Below are 19858 nucleotides of genomic sequence, written 5' to 3'. Positions count from 1 at the left end.
GCAAAGTCAGGACACACAGTATGGAGACTCAAAGTGTTCAATGTCCATTTTAGCTCACACAAGCTGCAGCTTCAGCCAATCCCATAACTGGCTCTGCCCTGTTTGACTAGACTGACAGACAAACTTGTGAAGAGTGACATTGTGAAATAAAACGTTATTAGAAATATGGTGTGAAATTAAAACATTTTGAGTTGAGTTTTAAAAATGTATTGGGTTATTTCACAATTTCATGATTATATAGTTTTTATTTGTTTTTTTTTTTTACTTTGGGTCTCCATATGTTATATATATTTCAATGTTTTAAATGTATTTGTCTTTGTTTATTCAAACTACCATTTTAAATGCAGCTCACTGCAGTTCCATTTTATAAACGCATGTCCGTGAACGGCTTTTATTTTGAAATCTGTTACCGGACGTTATGCGTTTCCTTCATTGTTGGTAAACGACGGTTGAGCAGCGTTACCCTCCCCGACACACACACACACACCGCCGGTGACTCGTCACTCCGCGCTGGAAGATGGCTGCGGCGGACCGGCCCCCGGTCAGGGAAGGGATCCGGATAGTTTTACTGTGTGTGTGCTGGTACACGGTCAGCTCGGGGGGCAACATCGTCAACAAAATCATCCTCAATGGATTCCCGTACCCGGTCACAGTCTCTCTGTTTCATATTATTTCTATCGTCGTCTTTCTCCCGCCGTTGTTGCGGGCATGGGGAGTCCCCAAAACAGAACTGCCGAGCAGGTACTACCGGTGGTACATCCTGCCTTTAGCCTTCGGAAAATACTTTGCATCTGTGTCGGCTCACTTCAGCATATGGAAAGTGCCCGTTTCATATGCGCACACCGGTGAGTACAGCGGATTTGTGTTAATTTGTGTAGCAATGTGAGGCCACCTGGCGCGCGTCAGCCAGGGTAACTTGATGATGTGTCCGTTCCGTCAGCTGATGTTAGCTTCGTAGCTAACGCTGGGCAACTCGGCGACACCGACATTTAACTGCCGTGTGGGCCCCGGTTTAATGTGGCGCCCAGCAGGTCGTGAAGACGGCCTTTCATGAGATTAACTAACTTACCGTGGGTCCTCTAACTACAAATTGGTCAGCTTTCGATTCTCCTTAAGAATAACTAACGCTAACTGGCTACTGTTAGCATGCTAGCCAACTTAATTAACCCTGATATAGTTACTACGTCAGGGGGGAGGGTCCATTACTGAACCTGCTCTGCATGGCAGTGTGCTTCTCTAACTTTGATCTTCCACTGCCAGACAAAAATCAGATCACAGCTCCTCCATGTAATATACATATATTTATTTCTCCTTAGAAACCCAATGTGAAATATTATTCGGTTACCTGCTGTGGCATTCAATGAGGCAAACCTGTCTTATGAGAGCCGCAGGCTGTATAAGTTACACTTGCCACTTTAGGTACACCTACAACCGTGCAGTCCATGGCTAAAAAACGTACAGCCTCCAACATTATCGTGAGGTTGAATTAACACATCCCTCCAAACAGAAAAACTGAACGTAGCCTTTATGACAATAGGATTTATTGCTGTTGTTAGACTGCATTGTCTAATAAAGTGGCATCTGACATCTATAAGCAAACCTGTGAATAAAACAGCCCTCCTAACTTCTAATAATCTCTCTTACCTTGAAATAGAAGTAAATAAACTTGAAATAAAACAGGTTTTTTTAGCAGTTTTGGACCTCTAAACCAGATCCCAGGATCTAGTGGGATTTATTGCAGGGCTGTTGTCGTAGACAGCATTAGTTTTCAGTAAGTGTATCTAAATAAACTGGCAACAGAGTGTTAACTTCCGATTGTCTGTCTTAACCTCAAATCAAGTAAGTAAACTTGAAATTTAACTATTCTTCTCATGTTTAGACCTCCTCTACTCCACTTTAAAGACCCCTGGTGGTCTTTGCACCCAATTTGGGAGCCATTGCTGCCATGTCACTAAAATCTAAGTCCTTCTGTCATCATGGATTGGAGCTTGGACAGTGAAAATGTACCCTCAGTTGCCAGTCTAATACAACAGTCCTGCGATAAATCCTCGCTTCATTAGGTTATAATGTTCAGTTTTTGTTGAAACTATTTTAGAGAGATGATCAACCTTATGATCATTTTGGAGTCTGCAGTTTGTGGTGCTGCTGAACTGTTTTGCATTATAGTGAGAGGTGTTTCTCATATTAAGTCTTTGGGGCCAATTTGAGAGTCGCAGCTGCCATATCAGTAAGATCTTTGAAGTTTGAAAGTCCTTGCTTTACTATTATAATGAGCTTCTGTCCTTGTGGGTGGAAGTTTTTAACTGTGCTGAATCTAGTTTGATTTTTTTGGTTTTAAAGTCTGAAAATATGTGTTGATAATTTTAGCACCTCTTTTACATTATCAGGGTGCCACCACTCTTGAGTAAAGCTGTGTCATTGTTAGCGACACCAGGATAAACCTAATAGTACGTCAGTTGGTGACGCAATGCAACAGAGGCATGTGAATCCCTGAGTGACACAAGTTTATTCTTGACAGAGGCGTGGACTGGGCTCTGACGTTGAAGCATTGTAAATGAGATTTGGGCCTCATTTTATCCTCCATATTTAATCGATCTTGTACTCTCTACCTGCTGCTGTTAAATGGCATTGCATGTTTGTCCAGCAAACAAACTGATTTTATATATTTTCCAAGCTGACATTGTCCCTTTTCTGTCTATTTTTTTTTTTTCACAGTCAAAGCCACAATGCCAATATGGGTTGTGCTGTTATCAAGAATTATCATGAGGGAGAAGCAAACCACAAAGGTGAGTAGGTTCGACACGGCAAACACAGAACAAGGCCTGCTCTGTTTCAGCCTGTTTCTCAGTGTTTGAGACTCAGCAGTGGTGATGTGGCACCGTACTGCGCCTGTACTGCATCTCATATTACAGCCATCTGCAGGGGCTTTTGTCCCCGAAGTTGATCAGATGCGGAAGGGTGGAGGTTAGGGAGGGAAACTAACTTTATATTTCCACCAGCCGGCCACATTCACCTGGTAAATCCCCAAACTCACTCACTACTTTTCATATAATAAGAGCCATCTGGGTTTGTGTTTATGCATGTCAAAGGCTGTTTTCTTTAATGCATAGTATTTTGGTTTGCAGGTGGTGGAAAGGCTTCAGACAGGTGGCTGAACATTTCCAGACCAGGGGGCAGAGTTATATGAGAATTAGAGGAAGCATCAGTTTCTGGCTCCGAGGCCAGTTCAGCTGTTATGTGCACAAACTCTTTGTTTGATATAAATCCATGACCGAAGGGAAACACTGTGGGAGGATTTACGCTATATGGACTGATAGATCAACTTGAGTCAATGTAATTAAGTATTTTGCATAAAAAAATACTTAAACAATCGATTATCAAAATATTTGCCAATTAATTTTCTGTCGATTGACTAATTGATTAATCCCCTGATCCTTTCAGCTCTAGAATTACTACCCAGCCATAACACCTTGACTCATCTTGGCCTCCGGTTTTTACAGTGTGTACTGTAACTAAATTAAAATACAAAATTCAATTTGACAAAGTCTAAATTTGCCTTTACAGTCCTCCTTCCATAGGTATTATACAAAACACCACAGAGCATCATACAAAATACTGTATTATAGGAAACATTAAAGGAAAAATTTGATGTAGACTGTATTTTCTTCCTTCACAGCTATTGTTCAGCTGTCAAAACAGTTGAATCGTATTGACTTTACTAACTATAATAAAGTTTCTGCTATTAATCTCAGTACACATGAAATGGCTGTGACAGTACACCACATACATCAGTGCAAAAATTAAGGGCATACGTGCAAAAAAGAAAAAACATACAGTGCACAACTTCACATACAGTTACAATTAGGCCGACTATAATGTAGTTCTACCTTAGGAGTGTGCAGCTGTGGTATGTAACAAAGAATTTCAATATCTGCCTCTACTTAGTATTAAATAATCAGCAATGGAGGCCAAAAAGCTTGATTATGACATAAATCACAAGTTTTAACATCTCTGGAATAGAGCTTAATTTTCCATCCTGATGACTGGAATATTTTTCGGTCAAGGTTTGCTGACTGAATGCTGAATGTGATTAAGGAGACATCTGAGTCTAACATCAGCTTGTCGTGTTTGTGGAAGTTCAATATTTAGATAGGCTGGATTCACAGACAGGGAGCGTAGGTGTGGATGGTGTGTGTGTGTGTGTGTGTGTGTATGTGTATAGAGATCCTGTTTGAGGAGCAGCAGGCTACACTGTACTGTACTGAGAAACCTTACGTTTTCTGCATTGGACTGCATTAGATTGTACCACCTGTACAATCTAATGCAGTCCAATACAACAGCCTTGCCATAACAATAGATAATGATGTTCACTTTTTGTTGACTTTGTCAAAAATGTCTAAATTCAACTATATGTTTATTACTCATATGGTCATAGTTATAGGTGGTGTTGTACTGGACTGCATTATATTGTAAGGTGTGTCTAATCTCCCCCCCCCCACACACACACACACACACACACACACACGAGGGGGCCAGAATATCTGAAACACATTATAATATAATGTATTTGTATATTTGTATAGTCTACAACTTTTCCTTTTTCAAGATGAATTTTCAAAGTCAGTCGGGACGCCTGAAATGGGACAGAAATGTAGGCCACTGCCAAAATAGATGAGGCCTCTCTTCATTTTAAGGGTTACAAAAAAGAACCAGCCACTTTTTGTATTTTACGTTTTAATACTTGTTATTGGATATATCAGCATGATAAGTGTGTTAGCAGAAGGTCTTTTTGTTAACTTTTCATCCTGGTTATGTTGAACAAGTTGTTGTCTGGAGCTGCTCTGCCTCCTCGTAGTACATCCTGTTAAAAATGTTTAATCGTTAACCAATAAATTAAGAGAGCTGGTTTAAAGGCACGGTCTAACAGGTTTGGTGTAGAACCAGTAGAGTGAGTCCACATTGTCTACCTGCATTGGGACCAGTTTCTGGTTTAAACAATTTCCAGACTTGCTTTTTTACTTTTGTTTTGCAGCCTGTTCTAACTACTGTTCTTTTACTTTCTGTATTTTTTGCATGTATGAGACAACTTACTTTGACAATAAAACTGTGGGCAGTTGGATCGTTTGATGGCAGTAAACTGGCAGAATTGCTCAACAAGTACTCAGTGCAGTGTTTTCTCAGTTTCACTCAGAGTGGTCGATGAGGGGAGGAGTGGGTGAGTGAGTGGGTGCACAAGTGGGTTTCATAACAACTGCAGGTCTCTATCATAACATCTACAGCAAGATTTATTTGCATGTTGAAAATATTGCATTGTGAGAAATGGTAGTTTCAGCCCATGAGGTTTTGTCCCCAAGTGTGTATGGTCCAAGATTATGGTTAGTATGTCCAGCTGCAGCCTTTGACGTTGTGCAGGTGAAAATGTTGGCTCATCTTAACATGTGTTTGGCTAGATTAACAGTTTTACAAAGTTTACTGCAGAGGTTTTGTGAAGCTCTTGGGTTTCCACTTTTCTTTAGGAGGTTAAAATGTGGCCGTGCTTTTGGATTTCAGGCTCAGAGAAATGTTGGAAATGTCACCTTACATTTTCTATGCAGAACGTGAAAGTGAATGCCAGTCTGAAATAACACCACGCACTTTACTAATCTATTAGCCTGTCAAAGTTACAGTGATAATGATTTGTTGATGTTACAGCAATGCATTATTTTTTTAATTATTATTATTATTATTATTATTATTATTATTATTATTGGTGTTGAGATATTACCAAACAAATAGTCTGTGTCAACAGGCCATTCGAGTTCTTACTCATTTTAGTAGGCATGCAACTAACAATTACTTTCAGTATCGATTAATCTTCAGATTACTTTCTTTATTAATTGTTGGTCTATAAAATGTTAGACAACAGGGAAAATGCCTGTCACAATTTCCTAAATCCTGAGGTGGCATCTTCATATTGTTTGTTTTGTCTGAACAACAGTTAGAATTCATTTGGAAACACTACATGAAGCAGCTAATTATATTCTAATACATTACTGTACTGAATATAAACTTCTAAAGTGTTGTTTGTGTTGGCCTCTGCTGACTCTGCCTTCTGTCTCTGTGTGTTTTTTGTCGTAGGTGTACATATCGCTCATCCCCATCATCGGCGGAGTGCTGCTGGCCACAGCGACTGAGCTGTCCTTCGATGTTTCAGGACTAATCAGCGCTTTGGCTGCCACGCTCTGCTTTTCTCTGCAGAACATCTTCTCCAAAAAGGTAACTCATTCTCACGCTGGTATGTGCCACATGATCCCTGCACAGAGGAGGGTGGCAGAAGGGGGCTAATTAATTGGGGCTAATTAATTACTTCCTGGTGATTTGGTGGGAAACGTCTGAAAGTGTTTCTGTGGTGAAAAACTCAGGAGGGGCAACTGGATTTCACAAATGCCCACTTATTGTGATAACAAAAGTGGAATTCAAAGGATAAATCTTTTTTTTTTCTTTCTCTCAACTTTGACCTTGTGTACCTGGTTGTTGCTATAATGACTAATTATTGTGTATGTTAATACAAATGTACTTGTATGTGAATTTTTTGTAACCATGTTTATGTTGGTTTAGATTAAATTTATTAGCCTCACCTACTATATTGCTTGTGTTGACACTGTTTGTTATGGAGAGTGAGATTGTAGAGCCCCAGATAAATCACCCACAAGACTTATCTTATTATTACTACTAATACATTCATTTGAGTGGCTTACCCTAGTGCACAGTTGCTCCCCAGCCACTGGGGATGCACAAGCCATGATTTCCTAATTGCCGGTCCCAACCCCACATAAATGGGGAGGGTTGCGTCAGGAAGGGCATCCGGCATAAAAATCCTATGCCAAATCAAATATGCGGCTCATCAGATCTCTATACCGCTATATACAGTAATACAAGCTCATTTTAAGAATCATGCTTAAGGGGGACTGAAGGGAGAATGTAACCTCTAAATGCTAAATTTAGTTGGTGAGTCCTATACCGTCTCCTGCCACAAGATGGTCGCTTCGTTTCACTGACTCTTGTACAAATCTTCCTTATGACTCTGTTAAAACTCAATGATCCATTGAACATATTCTCTGGATAACATCAAAGTGGAAAAAAAAATTTAATTGAAATATTTCCATCTCTGATTGCCACTTATTTCATGCAAATCATACAATTTCACTGAGAGTTTCTGGGTCTCCCTTGTCATTTGATACAAGCCCAGCTTTTGGCGGTCATTGCAGCTCCACAACAAAGTAATTCACATTCATCAAGGTTGGAAACATTAGGAAAATAAGGCCCAGTGCTCACACTAAACTGACTTTTTTTTTTTTTAAGTTTACAGGGATGGATTGTCTCAGTTTTTTGTAATCAGAACCAGGTTCTGTTGTACAATTTAAAACATGCTCTTTCTTTGATTTTATTTGAGCATGTTCAGTAAGTGTGTAGTGGACAACAAAGTATCTAAACAGGGAAAGACCCAAGACTTCACCATCTCCTTGGCTAGCACAGTTGTGACTCTTATTTATCTTTTCACTGCCTTCACCCCCCCTCTTAAAGGTGTTGCGCGACACAAGTATCCACCACTTGAGACTGCTCAACATCCTGGGCTTTAATGCTGTTATCTTCATGCTGCCCACTTGGGTTCTGGTGGATCTCTCTGTGTTTCTTGTTAATGGAGACCTGGTGAGTAGCAGTTACAGCTATTTAATTGAGTTTGACATTTGCTGGTAGAATTCAGCATCATCTGGCTTGTTTTATGACCCTGAACGTAACCTGACCATACTGCCTTCCTTACAGTCGGACATGTCCGGATGGACGGGTACCTTTGTCCTCCTGCTCATCAGCGGCTTCTGCAACTTCGCTCAGAATGTCATCGCCTTCAGCGTACTTAACATCGTCAGCCCACTCAGCTACGCCGTCGCCAACGCCACCAAGAGGATCATGGTCATAAGCATCTCACTGCTAATGCTGCGCAACCCGGTCACCCTCACAAACGTCCTGGGTATGATGACGGCCATAGTCGGGGTCTTCCTGTACAACAAGGTGAGTCACACCGACCACTGGGATGGAGGAAGGGAGCAAGAAAAGAGGAAGGAGGAGAAGCGACTGAAGGGACAAAGAGCATGAATTTAGATAGAGGGAGAGAGTCACAGGAAAATGTTGGGGGCAGAAGTTAAATGAGAAAAGAAACATTTGTTTTCTGCCGTTCCTTTAATTAAAAAGTCTTCATCAGCCAGCACATACAAGCTAATATCAGCAGATAATATCGGTTTAACTTGTGGGACTTTCCAAAGTCATCCTGCAGTTTACAGTTTTTTTCTAGAAAAAGTGCCGCCATGGCCTTATTTATGGTAATAAATTTATATAACAGGTTTGCATAATGATGTATTATTTTCCATAACAATCAGCTGCCACTGTGTGCTCTATATTTCTATATATAGTCTATATATGCTTGCAAGTCCTTTGGTCCATTTACAGTCATTCTTTCTTAAACAAACTGCTTGGCACTCTGCCTAAAAGCAGCTTTCCATATCTGTCACTCGCCGTCCAAAATGTGGCTGTTTGCCATTGACTTAAATGTAAATAGTAAAGTTAAGTTACACTTTATTCATCCTCTTGGGGAAAACACCCAAAATATTCAGGATCAGTGGGCAGCCACAGTGCAGTGCAGTGCCAGGGGACCAACTCCTAAGACGCCCAGTCATTTAATATCCAATTGCTCTTCTCTTATGCCAACAGGCCAAGTACGATGCTAACAAGCAGAAGAAGCTGCTGCCCAGCGCCAAGCAGGACCTGATGTCCTTTGACAACCCGGCGCTGGAGAAGATCCAGGCCAACGGGTCAGTGCCTTTCTCCCACGGCTCAGAGCAGCAGCACAGCTGGAACAACGTGCTGACTGACCACTTCCAGTACAGCCGGCAGACCTACACGACAAACTACAGCAGCAACCACCAGTATGTAGTGTAAAGGAGGAGTCTGTCCTCGCTCTGGGTCGCTGTCATAGACTTTACTGTGTGTAGCCGCCCTCCCAGCAGTGGGTCTTCAAAGCCCCGCACACGAGACTGAAGGCAAGTGCTGTTTGTTCTGGATAGGAAGAATGAGATAAGTCGGTCACGATGGGCCAGTGACACAACCTCTCCCACGCTCCTCCCTGTCTAAACTTCACTTTCTGACAGCTTCTCTGTATTCTTCTCGTCATTTTTTATTTATTACTTTGGTGAGAAAAAACTAAAAACTTGTTTTCAGACATTTTGGTGACAGATTCAGCCATGTTATCCAGACACAGAAATGTGCCACAACAGGTGGACATGTAAAAGGTAGTTGATTATTTGCACCTTACTGTCTGGAAATGTCTGAGTTTTGTTTTCACAACCAGCCATCATTTGTTTTCGGTTATTTTATTCACTTTCAGAGGAACGGATGTAAGCTGTAATCATTTACTCTGAACACCAACTTGCACAGAAACAAGAGTGTCATGTTCAAAGCTCAGTGGAAGACCATAACATTTTGGTTTTAGACAATTCATGTTTAGGGTTGTCATTTTTCTTCATGAGGCACCTGTAATGATGTGAGGAGAAACAATCTGTTTGATGTCCTCAGTGAATAAAATGGGCTCCACTGCTTAAAAGCTTAAGACAGATGGGACTTGTTTGTGGACAGAGAAGGGTCGTATGTTTCGTACTCAATTTCCAAAATTCGAAATTACAAGTGCCCGATGAAGAAAAATGCCCACATTTCAAAATAAAATGAAAAAAAAATGTAACTGCAAGAAACTGTAAACTTGCAGATCAGTAAAATTTCAGTCACACTTGTGAGCAAGTGTTTTTAACTGCCACTGTCAAAGAACTTGCTATTCTGAAACACACACACACAAAGCCTCCATGTCTTTGAACTAAGATCAACTTTAATGAAATCCAAGAGAGAGACCAGTTCTCTTACACAGAACAGTCAGTGACCTCCCACAGATCTGTCCTTTTTTATTATTTCTTTTGTTTTCATGGAGCTGTAATGTAAACAAGTTAGACAGCTTCATACTGTAAGGATGCTCATGTTTCATGTTTCTTAGGGAGTTTAACCATGTAAAATGTAAGAGATGTTAAAATTCATTATTTTGCTGTCATAGTTTGGAGTTGAAGAATCGATTTAATTCGATGCATACTTTTTTTTTATTGGTTATTGGTATTTATTGATCTGCAAAGCTTCTCAGGCAGTGAGATTTTCTCTTCTGTCAGGCAATTTTTCAGCCTGCACCAAAGCTACTCTGTCATGTTTGGGTTTTTTTTTTTAAACAGAGGCACATCATGAAACAACAAATGTGTTATGCAGATTGTGACTTTCTGTCAAGTGACTTTATAGTTCTGGTGTTTTAATTTAAAGCATTTTTGTAACATTGGTGTCAGACAGTCACTGGACAGACTTGAATCAAAATGAGACGTGCATGAAATCAGAGGTTTGGTTTGTGCGATTAAAGACTGTAACCGTGCTTTCAGGTAGACGAGGTTTATTTATCATTATTGATTACAGTGTCTGCAAAATTGGTAACTAATAATCATTTAATAATGAAAGCCTTTTTTTACTGCTTGAAGAACAATTAAATTTAGGAAACATCAGTCACTTGCTTTTCTCCTCACAGGATAGCTTGTGCTATCTCTGATGAACACTGAGCATCTCACTGCAGCAATATAAAGTTTTTATGATCTTTTTTTGTGAGTCAAATGTCTCAGCATCTGAAATCTACGTTGTATTTCTGCTCAGTTATTTTTAGGGACAACGCACTTTAACTGAATTTTTGTGAAAGTGCCAGTTGTAGCCTGTGAGCTTATTTTTTCAGCTGTAGTCCCTGGCAGATGTGGGTAAGGGAATAGTGCAGTTATATTCTAATAATATGGCTTTTGTGTGTGTGTGTGTGTGTGTGTGTGTGTGTGTGTGTGTGTACTATGTTTGCCTTCGACAAATTTAAAACACTGTCACAGTATGTAGTCTGGAGAAAAACTTCAAAAGAGGTCTGTGGGGTCGGTGCGCTCTGTGCTTCCCAGAGACTAGTATCAATAATTGTCTGTTTACTCCTTTTTTTAAATTTATAGAGCAGACTAGCTCTTACTGCTGAGGCTGTAGTTTGTGGTGTTGGACTGCGTTAAATTATAACGTATACCACAAACATGACAAAGGAGTTGAATCAAAATCTATGAGCCTGTCACCATTGATTTAAAATGATACATTTCATAAAGGTAGCATTTATCTACTGGTACATTTTTGTTTTCAGTCCCTTTTTTTAACTGTTAAGAAAACCTCAGAACGTCATTACCAACATTTTACATTAACATTGAATTAAATGACTGTGTAATGTGAAGGTGTTGCTCACATATAGTTAAAGGTAACTGCTCTCATCAACTCCTGCAAGCAGCCGTTTAAAGCACCTGTGATAATCCCCACGTGTGCTACCTTCCCAACACCAAACGCAGACGGATTACCTGAGTGGCTGGAGAACAAAGTGGAGCATTTGACAGCTAAAACACCAGATATTTGTTAGGAGTAGGCAAAGACCCAACAGAGCTTAAAGCAGAGTGGATATCATTCGTCAGGTGGCCAGAAACATGTAGCTGTTTTCTATTTTGCTGTAAGAATTTCTACCACTTTAATATGAATAAGCAGATGTCTTAAATGAATCTGTCCAGATATTACTAAACACTAAGTACCGCTAGTCAGTCAAGGAGACACACACACACACACACGTCTTCAACTCTAAATCATGAATCTTTACAGAACATTTTTCAAACCGCTTTGTTCTTGCATTTTTATCTACAACAGGTGGAACTTAGAAAGCTGGTTGTCACACTGTTGCCTCGTTTTTAAAAAAAAATATATTTTTAAATATCAAAGAGGGAAATCTGCTCCCTTAAATCATCACAAATGCTTTTTAGAAACAGTCTATTTCAAATCAAGATTAGCTGGTAATTGACTTATTTCAATACAAATAGCTATACAGTTATTGTTATTTTATGGCAAAAATAAAATGCACACTTCATCTGCATATCAGATTGGTGCAGTAAATCATGTGAAGGAAAATCCATCATCCATCGTTGTGAGGGGTGAGTAAATAAAAAAAAAAAAACTAAACTTGTCAGCTGCTGAGAAGTGATTACATGTTAGACAGTAGTGTGGCATCGACACACAACATCCAAACAAAACAAATAATTCAACAAAGAAACGACACAATCTTTTCGTAGTTTAGGAACGTAATAGTCACATGAAATCTGAACTTCAGAGTTTGTGCTCATTTCCCCAAATTCTGCGATTATATCCAGAACTTTGGACAGTAACAATCAACATGTGGATGCATTTTAGCCAGAATGCATTGGGAGAAAGGAACAACAGTACACGTAACATTTGAACCTTTAGTGGATAATCAGTGTCCACTGCTGCAGCCGATGTTTTTAGACTCTTTGGGATTTCTTTGTTTTTGTTCATGTCCTTCCTCATGTTGCCAAAAGCAGATATACGACCTTTCTGATGCTGATGCACCACAGGATGGAGGCCTTGTTTGCAGGTGGACAAGATGTAAAAATGAATGAACGACAACATGTAGGACACATGTTGTCGTTTATGAATTTCCTTATGATTTTGTTTTTCAGTGTCCTGCTGGCTCTTTGTTTCTGTACAGCAAGCTAAAGGGAGAACTGTTGATTTGGCTCTCTCCTGTAAAGCTTTTAACTGGGATGTAAATGTTAATGAATGGAGGAAGGGGGGGTTACTTTGTAAAATTATTATTTTTGTGCGTCTTTAATGGATCTTAAGACAGACTTTTTACTTAACTGATGTTTATAGATTTTTATTTATGGTGTCAAGATACAAAAATGTTGTACAGAGGTGCAGCTATGCACAGTCTTGTCTGCTTATGTTTAGTAAATGCTATTTTTAAATGTTGGGGGAAAAAATAAATGCATTATGGAATAGTGAACGTATTGAAAGTCTTTTATTAATGTTTGAGTGAAATGGCAGGCAGATTATACAATATATACACAACCTTTTGAATGCAGAAAAGATGGAGATTTGAGTATTTTCACACTTTTTTTTTCCAACAGAGTAATAATTTTAGATATTACATTAGTACATTAGCATCAAATGTGTGTAATTTAAGGAGAACAGGTGTTAAATGTGGTACCTGTAGGCTTCAGGTTCAACAAACAACAAAAAGTTTGCCCCCAATCCTTGGCATCAAGGAACCTAAGAAGCCCAGTTTGTTCCACTTTAAACTGGTTCACATCAAGTTAAAACATCTGAATATCACTGTAACAATCAATCAGGACATGTAAGAAGAAGATGTGGAGGCAAGTGTCTTTACCCAGAGTATTTAATTAATTAACGGTGGTTTTTGCACGAAGTCGAGCATCTTGAAAGACCAGATATTTTTCTCAGGATCTGAAAGGAAAATCCCTGTGAATGATGCACTTGCATTCATCAGGTTCTGGAAGCCAGACTAAAATTGGATTATGTAATGTTACATGTAAGTAGTACATTATCAGCTTGTTTAGGAGGTTTTCTGCCCCCTAGTGGCCAAAAATCATTTAATGCAGCATCAATTTCAGCTTCGCAGCAGCGAGGCCTTTTAAAATGAATGTGAGCACTTTTTCAAGACTTGTAAAGTATTTCATGCATACTTGATCATATTTGTGCTAGAAGCGATGTTTACAAGTAATCCTGAGTAAATAATGCATCACCTTCTCATTCCAGTCTTTTATCAACACATGTTTTCAGTGCAGATCTTCCTTGAACTTTTTGGGGAAAGAAAGAAGTCTGCAAAGTCCTTCAGATGGCGTTCAATCAAAATCCCTTTCCTGTTCATGATGTCACCCCTCCCCCTCACTGAACCACAGTGGCTCTTTCCAGTGTATGACATGCACAGTAGTAGAAGTTTTGAATCTTTTTGTCTCATAGAGCACTACGTTTTCCATCTGCAGCATTTGTGAATTTGAAACAAATCAAATTCAGACGGACCACAAACAGAAAACTGTAGAGCAACAATCATTGCCATTATCAGTTGGTTGAGTTTAAATCAGTCATTAAGGTAAAATGTAATGAAGAAGTATTCAACTCAGTTACTTAAGTAAAACCAATACAACCATGTAAAAATACTCCATTACAAATAAAAGTCCTGCATTCAAAATCATACTTAAGTACAGAAGTATTATCAGCAAAATGTACTAAAAGAGGCCATATTATGCTCATTTTCAGGTTCATACTTTTATTTGTGGGTCCTGCTAGAATAGGTTTACATGCTTTATTGTTCAAGAAACACAGTTTTTCTCTTATTGTACATTGCTGCAGTACCTGTATTCACCCTCTCTATGAAACGCTCAGTTTTAGCTCCCTAAAAAGCCCAGTCTGCTCTGATTGGTCAGCTGGCCCACTATGTTGTCACTCGCTAGGCAGTTGCTAGGCAGGCATTATGCAGATGTGTTAGAAGGTGTTACATAGTGACATAGACGTGTAACAGAAGAAAAGGGTGAATAAAAACGAGGCGTTTCTGCCAGGAGCAGTGTTTTCTGTGGGACACAGTAACTCCCTAAGGCGTGGACTTTGTAACTTTGCAGACCTTTTACACAAAAAAGCTATATAATGCACTAAAGGAAAGGGGAAACCCCCAAAAACATAAAATGGCCACTTTAAAGTATCAAAAGTACTTGTTTGCAGAAAGATGTCCCCTGTGATTGATATATTGTTATATGAATTAATACTGATGCGTCAGTGTGTACGCAGCGACATGTGTTCTATTCAAGATAAAACAGTCAAACAGTAGAGACAAAAGACGCCAACACTGAATCTTCAGAGAGTCACTGGTCAGTTGAACACTGCCTTATAGATCCATCTGCAGGAGCTGGACACTAATCCTGTCGCTGATTCACTCACATAAACTGGAGGACTGGCTGATCTGGTGGAAGGAGGAGCTGGGGGTGAGGTGATGATTGGTGAGCAAGAGAAAGAATGAGGAAAAGTGCAACTTTAAACGGGGCGTGATGGTAAGGAGGAAACCAGAGCATTGACTGGATGAGGAGAGGCTGGTTGACAATGAAAGGCACAAAATAAAGGCTTGGTCACGTCTTATTGTTGCACTTCGGTAATAACATCCGAGTGGAATAGTTTTTTCTCATCTGTCCTGTGTCACTGCAGGAGACGTCTACATAAATGCAGTCAGAGCCGCCCTCCCTTATTTAACAAATAGTCCTCCAGGAGCTCTGAGGGTCCCGTCCAGCTGTGAGCCAACAAAGTTGTCACAGTCTTTCTATCCCACTGACAACAGCTCTGAAACAGTTTCTGGCCCTGCATCTAGCTGCCTGCAGCATGAGAAGGCTGCAGACATTCAGAGATGTCGAACATGTCTTCAGTCTGTCTTCAGTCTGTTTTAAGTCTGGTGGAGGCTCTCTGTGTCGTGCGGAGTGACTTTGACGGTGGCAGACAGCTGAGTGATGACGTTTGCGTTGTACATCAGCTGGGTGAGCACGTGGCTGCCCGTCACGAGATCAGGATAAAACAGATTCCTTTGTGTTTCAGAAGGTGAACTACTGTGAGTGCTGCTGCCTCCCCTGGATAAACTGAGTAACCGGCGGAACAGAGACCTCCTGAGGAGGATGTAGATCCAGGGGTCAAGGATGGGGTTAACCGAAGCTATCCGGATGGCAGCCAGGTCAGCTTTGGGGTCATTTTTCAGCATGAAGCAGTTGGCAAACACACGGACCTTAAAAGGGAAAAACAAGTTACTATACCTCTGATGTTCATACTCTAAATAAGAGTTTAAAAATGCTGTAATGTCGTCAGATATATTTTCTTGAATGTCCTCTTTTTCATTATTTTTGAGGTTTCCCAACTCAAATCAAAGTTATCATTCCTAAATGTCTTGTGAAAAATGGAAACTATATTAACCCTATGATAAAATGTAGACCACATCACTGGTTCCCAACCTTTTTGGCTTATGTGCCCTTAAGACTAAGCAATTTCTACTTGTGACCCCTTGTCAGAGGTTTAATAGTCTATGAAATGTCTGCAGTTGAAAAATTTGGATTTTCCCTTCTCATGTTTCATTTGAATCATTTTTGGAGGTCTGAAAAGGCAAAACTATTAAGTATTTAATAGGAAAAAACTAATTATTAGAGAAAAGCCAGAAAATAAACTATTTTGTGTAGAAGAAATATGTTTTGATTCATCTTGTGGCCCCTTTTTAGACTACATAAAATGTCTTAGCAAGCTATAAATCCCTGTATCATAATAATAGGGGGAGCATATTAGATGAAAATACCCAAAGATACAACTAGGTCAAAACTCTAAACTCACTCTGGCCTTAAATCTGCTGCCGTTCAACTTTGTTAGCAGACTTCAGCAGTTATTTAGTTTTACTTCAGTCTCTTTCCATCTGATCGTTCTGTTCACTTTTTTCTTTTCCTTTGCTATTAGATTTTTCTGATGGATTTGAGGTACAATTGGTCTAATGAAGCAAATAATCCCAACCTTTATTTCTGTTAATTATACTTACTCTGCAAATTAAGATTTTAGTCACAAAACGCATCAGATTAAAACTACCCAGGATACAAAGGTAAAATTAATTAATTAAGGAACAACGTTAACATGCTGCTTACTAAATAATGCATCAGTAACTAATATTAATCCAATAGTCTTAATTTTATATTTTAAGTACATTTTTCTGCATGCCTACTTCCACTTGTTTTAAATGCAAGAGTTTACTTGTGGTGGAGTATTTTTACAGTGAGGTACTGCTACTTTTACTTAACTAAAGGATCTAAATACTTCATTCACCACTAATGAATTTATCATGATGTTAAGACAACAGTTAAACCGTAAGATATAACATTAGCTACACCCCCCTTTTTTTAGCTTCTAGTAGGAATTAAACTAAAGCTTCCTCTCAGGTTTTGCTGCTCCATACGTTCGTATATGCAAAGGGGCGTGTATGCAACATCAATAATCAATGCAAACCAATTACTGCTTAATTACTATCCCACACTGACTCACCACTAGCGGGGCTGAACAGCCCAGAACCACCACGGAGGTCATCACCAGCACCGCGATCATCTGGGTCTCTGCGGCCGAGGACAGAGCCCTCCACCTCTCCCGGACGCTGGCTCTGGTGACGGGCCGCTGCACGGTCCTCTGCCGCATCAGCAGCAGCGCTCCGCACACCGCCAGGTTCAGCACGATGGTGCCCAGGATGAGCAGCAGGCTGACGACGCCGTACAGGACGGAGTAAGCGGCGGCCACAGGCTCTTCTGTCTTCCAGTCGATGAAGCACCAGGTGCTGGACGGCTGCAGCTGGCTACTCGCCATGCCCATCATCGGGAGGCAGCAGAAGAAAATGTGACTGATGTAAATGAAGAAAAGGAACTTTTGCGCAAAGCGTCGGTCCACCCCCCACCGCTGGTAGGTGTATGGGCAGCATATAGCCAGGTAACGCTCTGCTGCCATGGCGCATATGATGCTCAGTCCCGTTAAACCAAAAAACAGCAACAAAAAGGAGTGAAACTCGCAGAAATGTTGATTCCCCAGCACATCTCGGTTCAGGTAGTTGGCTATGGTGAACGGGCTGGCCAGGCAGGTGCCCAGCAGGTCCGTCACCGCCAGACCACAAACCAGCGTGTAGAAAGCTGAAGATTTTCTCTCCTGTCTTGATACTGAAAGTACGATTATTGCAATTAAATTTCCAATGGCGCCTCCAGCAAACATAAAAATCGGTAAAGCCATTGCTGTCTCGACCTTGGTCGCATGTGCAGGCTGAACCTGCGTCTCGTTTACAGACATGGATCCGTGCGTAAAGTTCGGGCTTTCCATCTCCAAATACACCCACAGGCTGATGTTTGTTAGCGACGTTAACTTCGGTTTGTTGTGGTTTTGGGAATCGATATCCTCTTTAACTCCCTGTAACTAAAGATACGAATCAGCAGGGGTATTTTCTCTGGTAGTCCCATCCCCTCTGCTTTCCAGCAATCCAGATGTAATTTGATGTCGTTGCGCACAGCTGTGAACTGAGAGGCGGGCTGTCTTTGATATACTGAACCACTCTGCAGCATGACACGATGGATGGGATGCTCTGAGCGACAGACAAACAGGAAAACAAACGTTTTTGTTCCTTTCAATTCAAGTCTCATCTGCCGATGTTGGTGTCATCGCTGAGTAATCTGTGGCAGGAAGTCAGGAGGTCAACTTCACACAAACGCGATGATATAGAGATAGAAGAGGCTTCGGTAGACAGTTCTCACCCAGTTACACATGATTCATATTTACATGCAGAAACGCATCTTAAGGATCGTCGTAAATACAACAGTTTGATCAACTCATTGTATCGCAGAAAGCTTTGATGGTGACTCTTGAGATGAGTCACCATCTCAAGAGGTGACTCATCCAGTAGGTTAGGGTTACAGTTTTTTCATCCAACAACACAACACTCAAATTACAAATAGATAAATATATAAAAACATTTATCTAGCCACACAGATAGTTTTGGCTCTATTTGAGAAATCTCTGCCTCTGCTCCAAAAAAGTGTTGGAGTATGAACAGAGTTTCATTACACCTTTGCAAAATTACTTGAAAATAAGTTTCAAAAGCAATATATCTTTGCATAATCTACAAATGTCACTGAGCAGTTTTCCTTGGAACAAAGAAATAATACTGTGTGATCTGCGGATTTTCCAGAGTAAAGGGGGCCGTTGTTTTCGCAAAAAAGTGTGGCTGTTAAGTTTCGGTAAATTCTTTTTTTTCAATGCTTTGAGCATTTAAAAAATGCTGAACAAATAAAAGCAAACCACATGGTTAGACAGAGGTAAGGGAGAAAATATATTTTAGTCATTTGGGTGAACTGAGCCTTTAACGCTCCTCTTCTGGTGTCCTGTCATGATGTTGTTGATCTTGTTTCTGTGTCTTTAATGGTCCATGTGTTTGTGAAACCACAAACAGATTGGTTGGTCAATTAAAGCTGCAAAATTGTCCAATAAATAATTGATGAATGATTTGTATCAACCCCTGCACACCATCAATAATTGTAAAGCACTGACTCAACAGGATTGTAATGTTAATATATACAGTGGTGTGAAAGTGTTTGTCCACTTCCTGATTTCTTTTTTTTTTTTGCGTGTTTGTCACACTTAAATGTTTCAGATCATCAAACAAATTTAAATATTAGTCAAAGATAACACAAGTAAACACAAAATGCAGTTTTTAAATGAAGGTTGATTATTAAGGGAAAACAAAATACAAACCTACATGGCCCTGTGTGAAATAGTGATTGCCCCCCTAAACCTAATAACTGGTTGGGCCACCCTTAGCAGCAACAACTGCAATCAAGCGTTTGCGATAACTTGCAATGAGTCTTTTACAGCGCTGCGCCCACTCACTTTGCAGAATTGTTGTAATTCAGCCACATCGGAGGGTTTTCGAGCATCAGCTGCCTTTTTAAGGTCATACCACAGCATCTCAATAGGATTCAGGTCAGGACTTTCAGGTTTAGGGGGCAATCACTTTTTCACACAGGGCCATGTAGGTTTGGATTTTGTTTTCCCTCAATAATAACAACCTTCATTTAAAAACTTAATTTTGTGTTTACTTGTGTTATCTTTGACTAATATTTAAATTTATTTGATGATCTGAAACATTTAAGTGTGATAATCGTGCAAAAAATAAGAAATCAGGAAGGGGGCAAACACTTTTGCACACCACTGTATGTATATATATATGTGTATATATATATATATACTATATATATGTATATATGTATGTATGTATGTATATGTATATATATATATATATATATATATATATATATATATATATATATATATATATATGTGTGTG

At 39.9% G+C, this 19858-nt stretch overlaps 2 protein-coding genes across 2 annotated transcripts; one reads left to right on the top strand and one right to left on the bottom strand.

The window, feature by feature from the left end:
• The first annotated feature begins 409 nt into the window (after positions 1-409).
• On the top strand, positions 410-12964 carry slc35e1 (solute carrier family 35 member E1). The gene is made up of 6 exons (XM_044200561.1): positions 410-845; positions 2716-2786; positions 6118-6255; positions 7564-7689; positions 7804-8049; positions 8746-12964. The coding sequence occupies exons 1-6, from the start codon at positions 518-520 to the stop codon at positions 8971-8973; spliced, it is 1137 nt and encodes a 378-aa protein (XP_044056496.1). The 5' UTR covers positions 410-517; the 3' UTR covers positions 8974-12964.
• Positions 12097-19119, bottom strand: LOC122878154 (prostaglandin E2 receptor EP4 subtype-like). The gene is made up of 2 exons (XM_044200562.1): positions 17029-19119; positions 12097-15739 (listed from the first exon to the last, which is right to left on the bottom strand). Exons 1-2 carry the CDS (start codon positions 17839-17841, stop codon positions 15407-15409), a joined length of 1146 nt encoding a protein of 381 aa, XP_044056497.1. The 5' UTR covers positions 17842-19119; the 3' UTR covers positions 12097-15406.
• Between the last annotated feature and the right edge of the window lie 739 nt (positions 19120-19858).

This window comes from Siniperca chuatsi, linkage group LG6, assembly GCF_020085105.1.
Source record: "Siniperca chuatsi isolate FFG_IHB_CAS linkage group LG6, ASM2008510v1, whole genome shotgun sequence".
Lineage (NCBI taxonomy): Eukaryota > Metazoa > Chordata > Actinopteri > Centrarchiformes > Sinipercidae > Siniperca > Siniperca chuatsi.
This window is presented reverse-complemented; position numbering and strand designations above follow the sequence as displayed.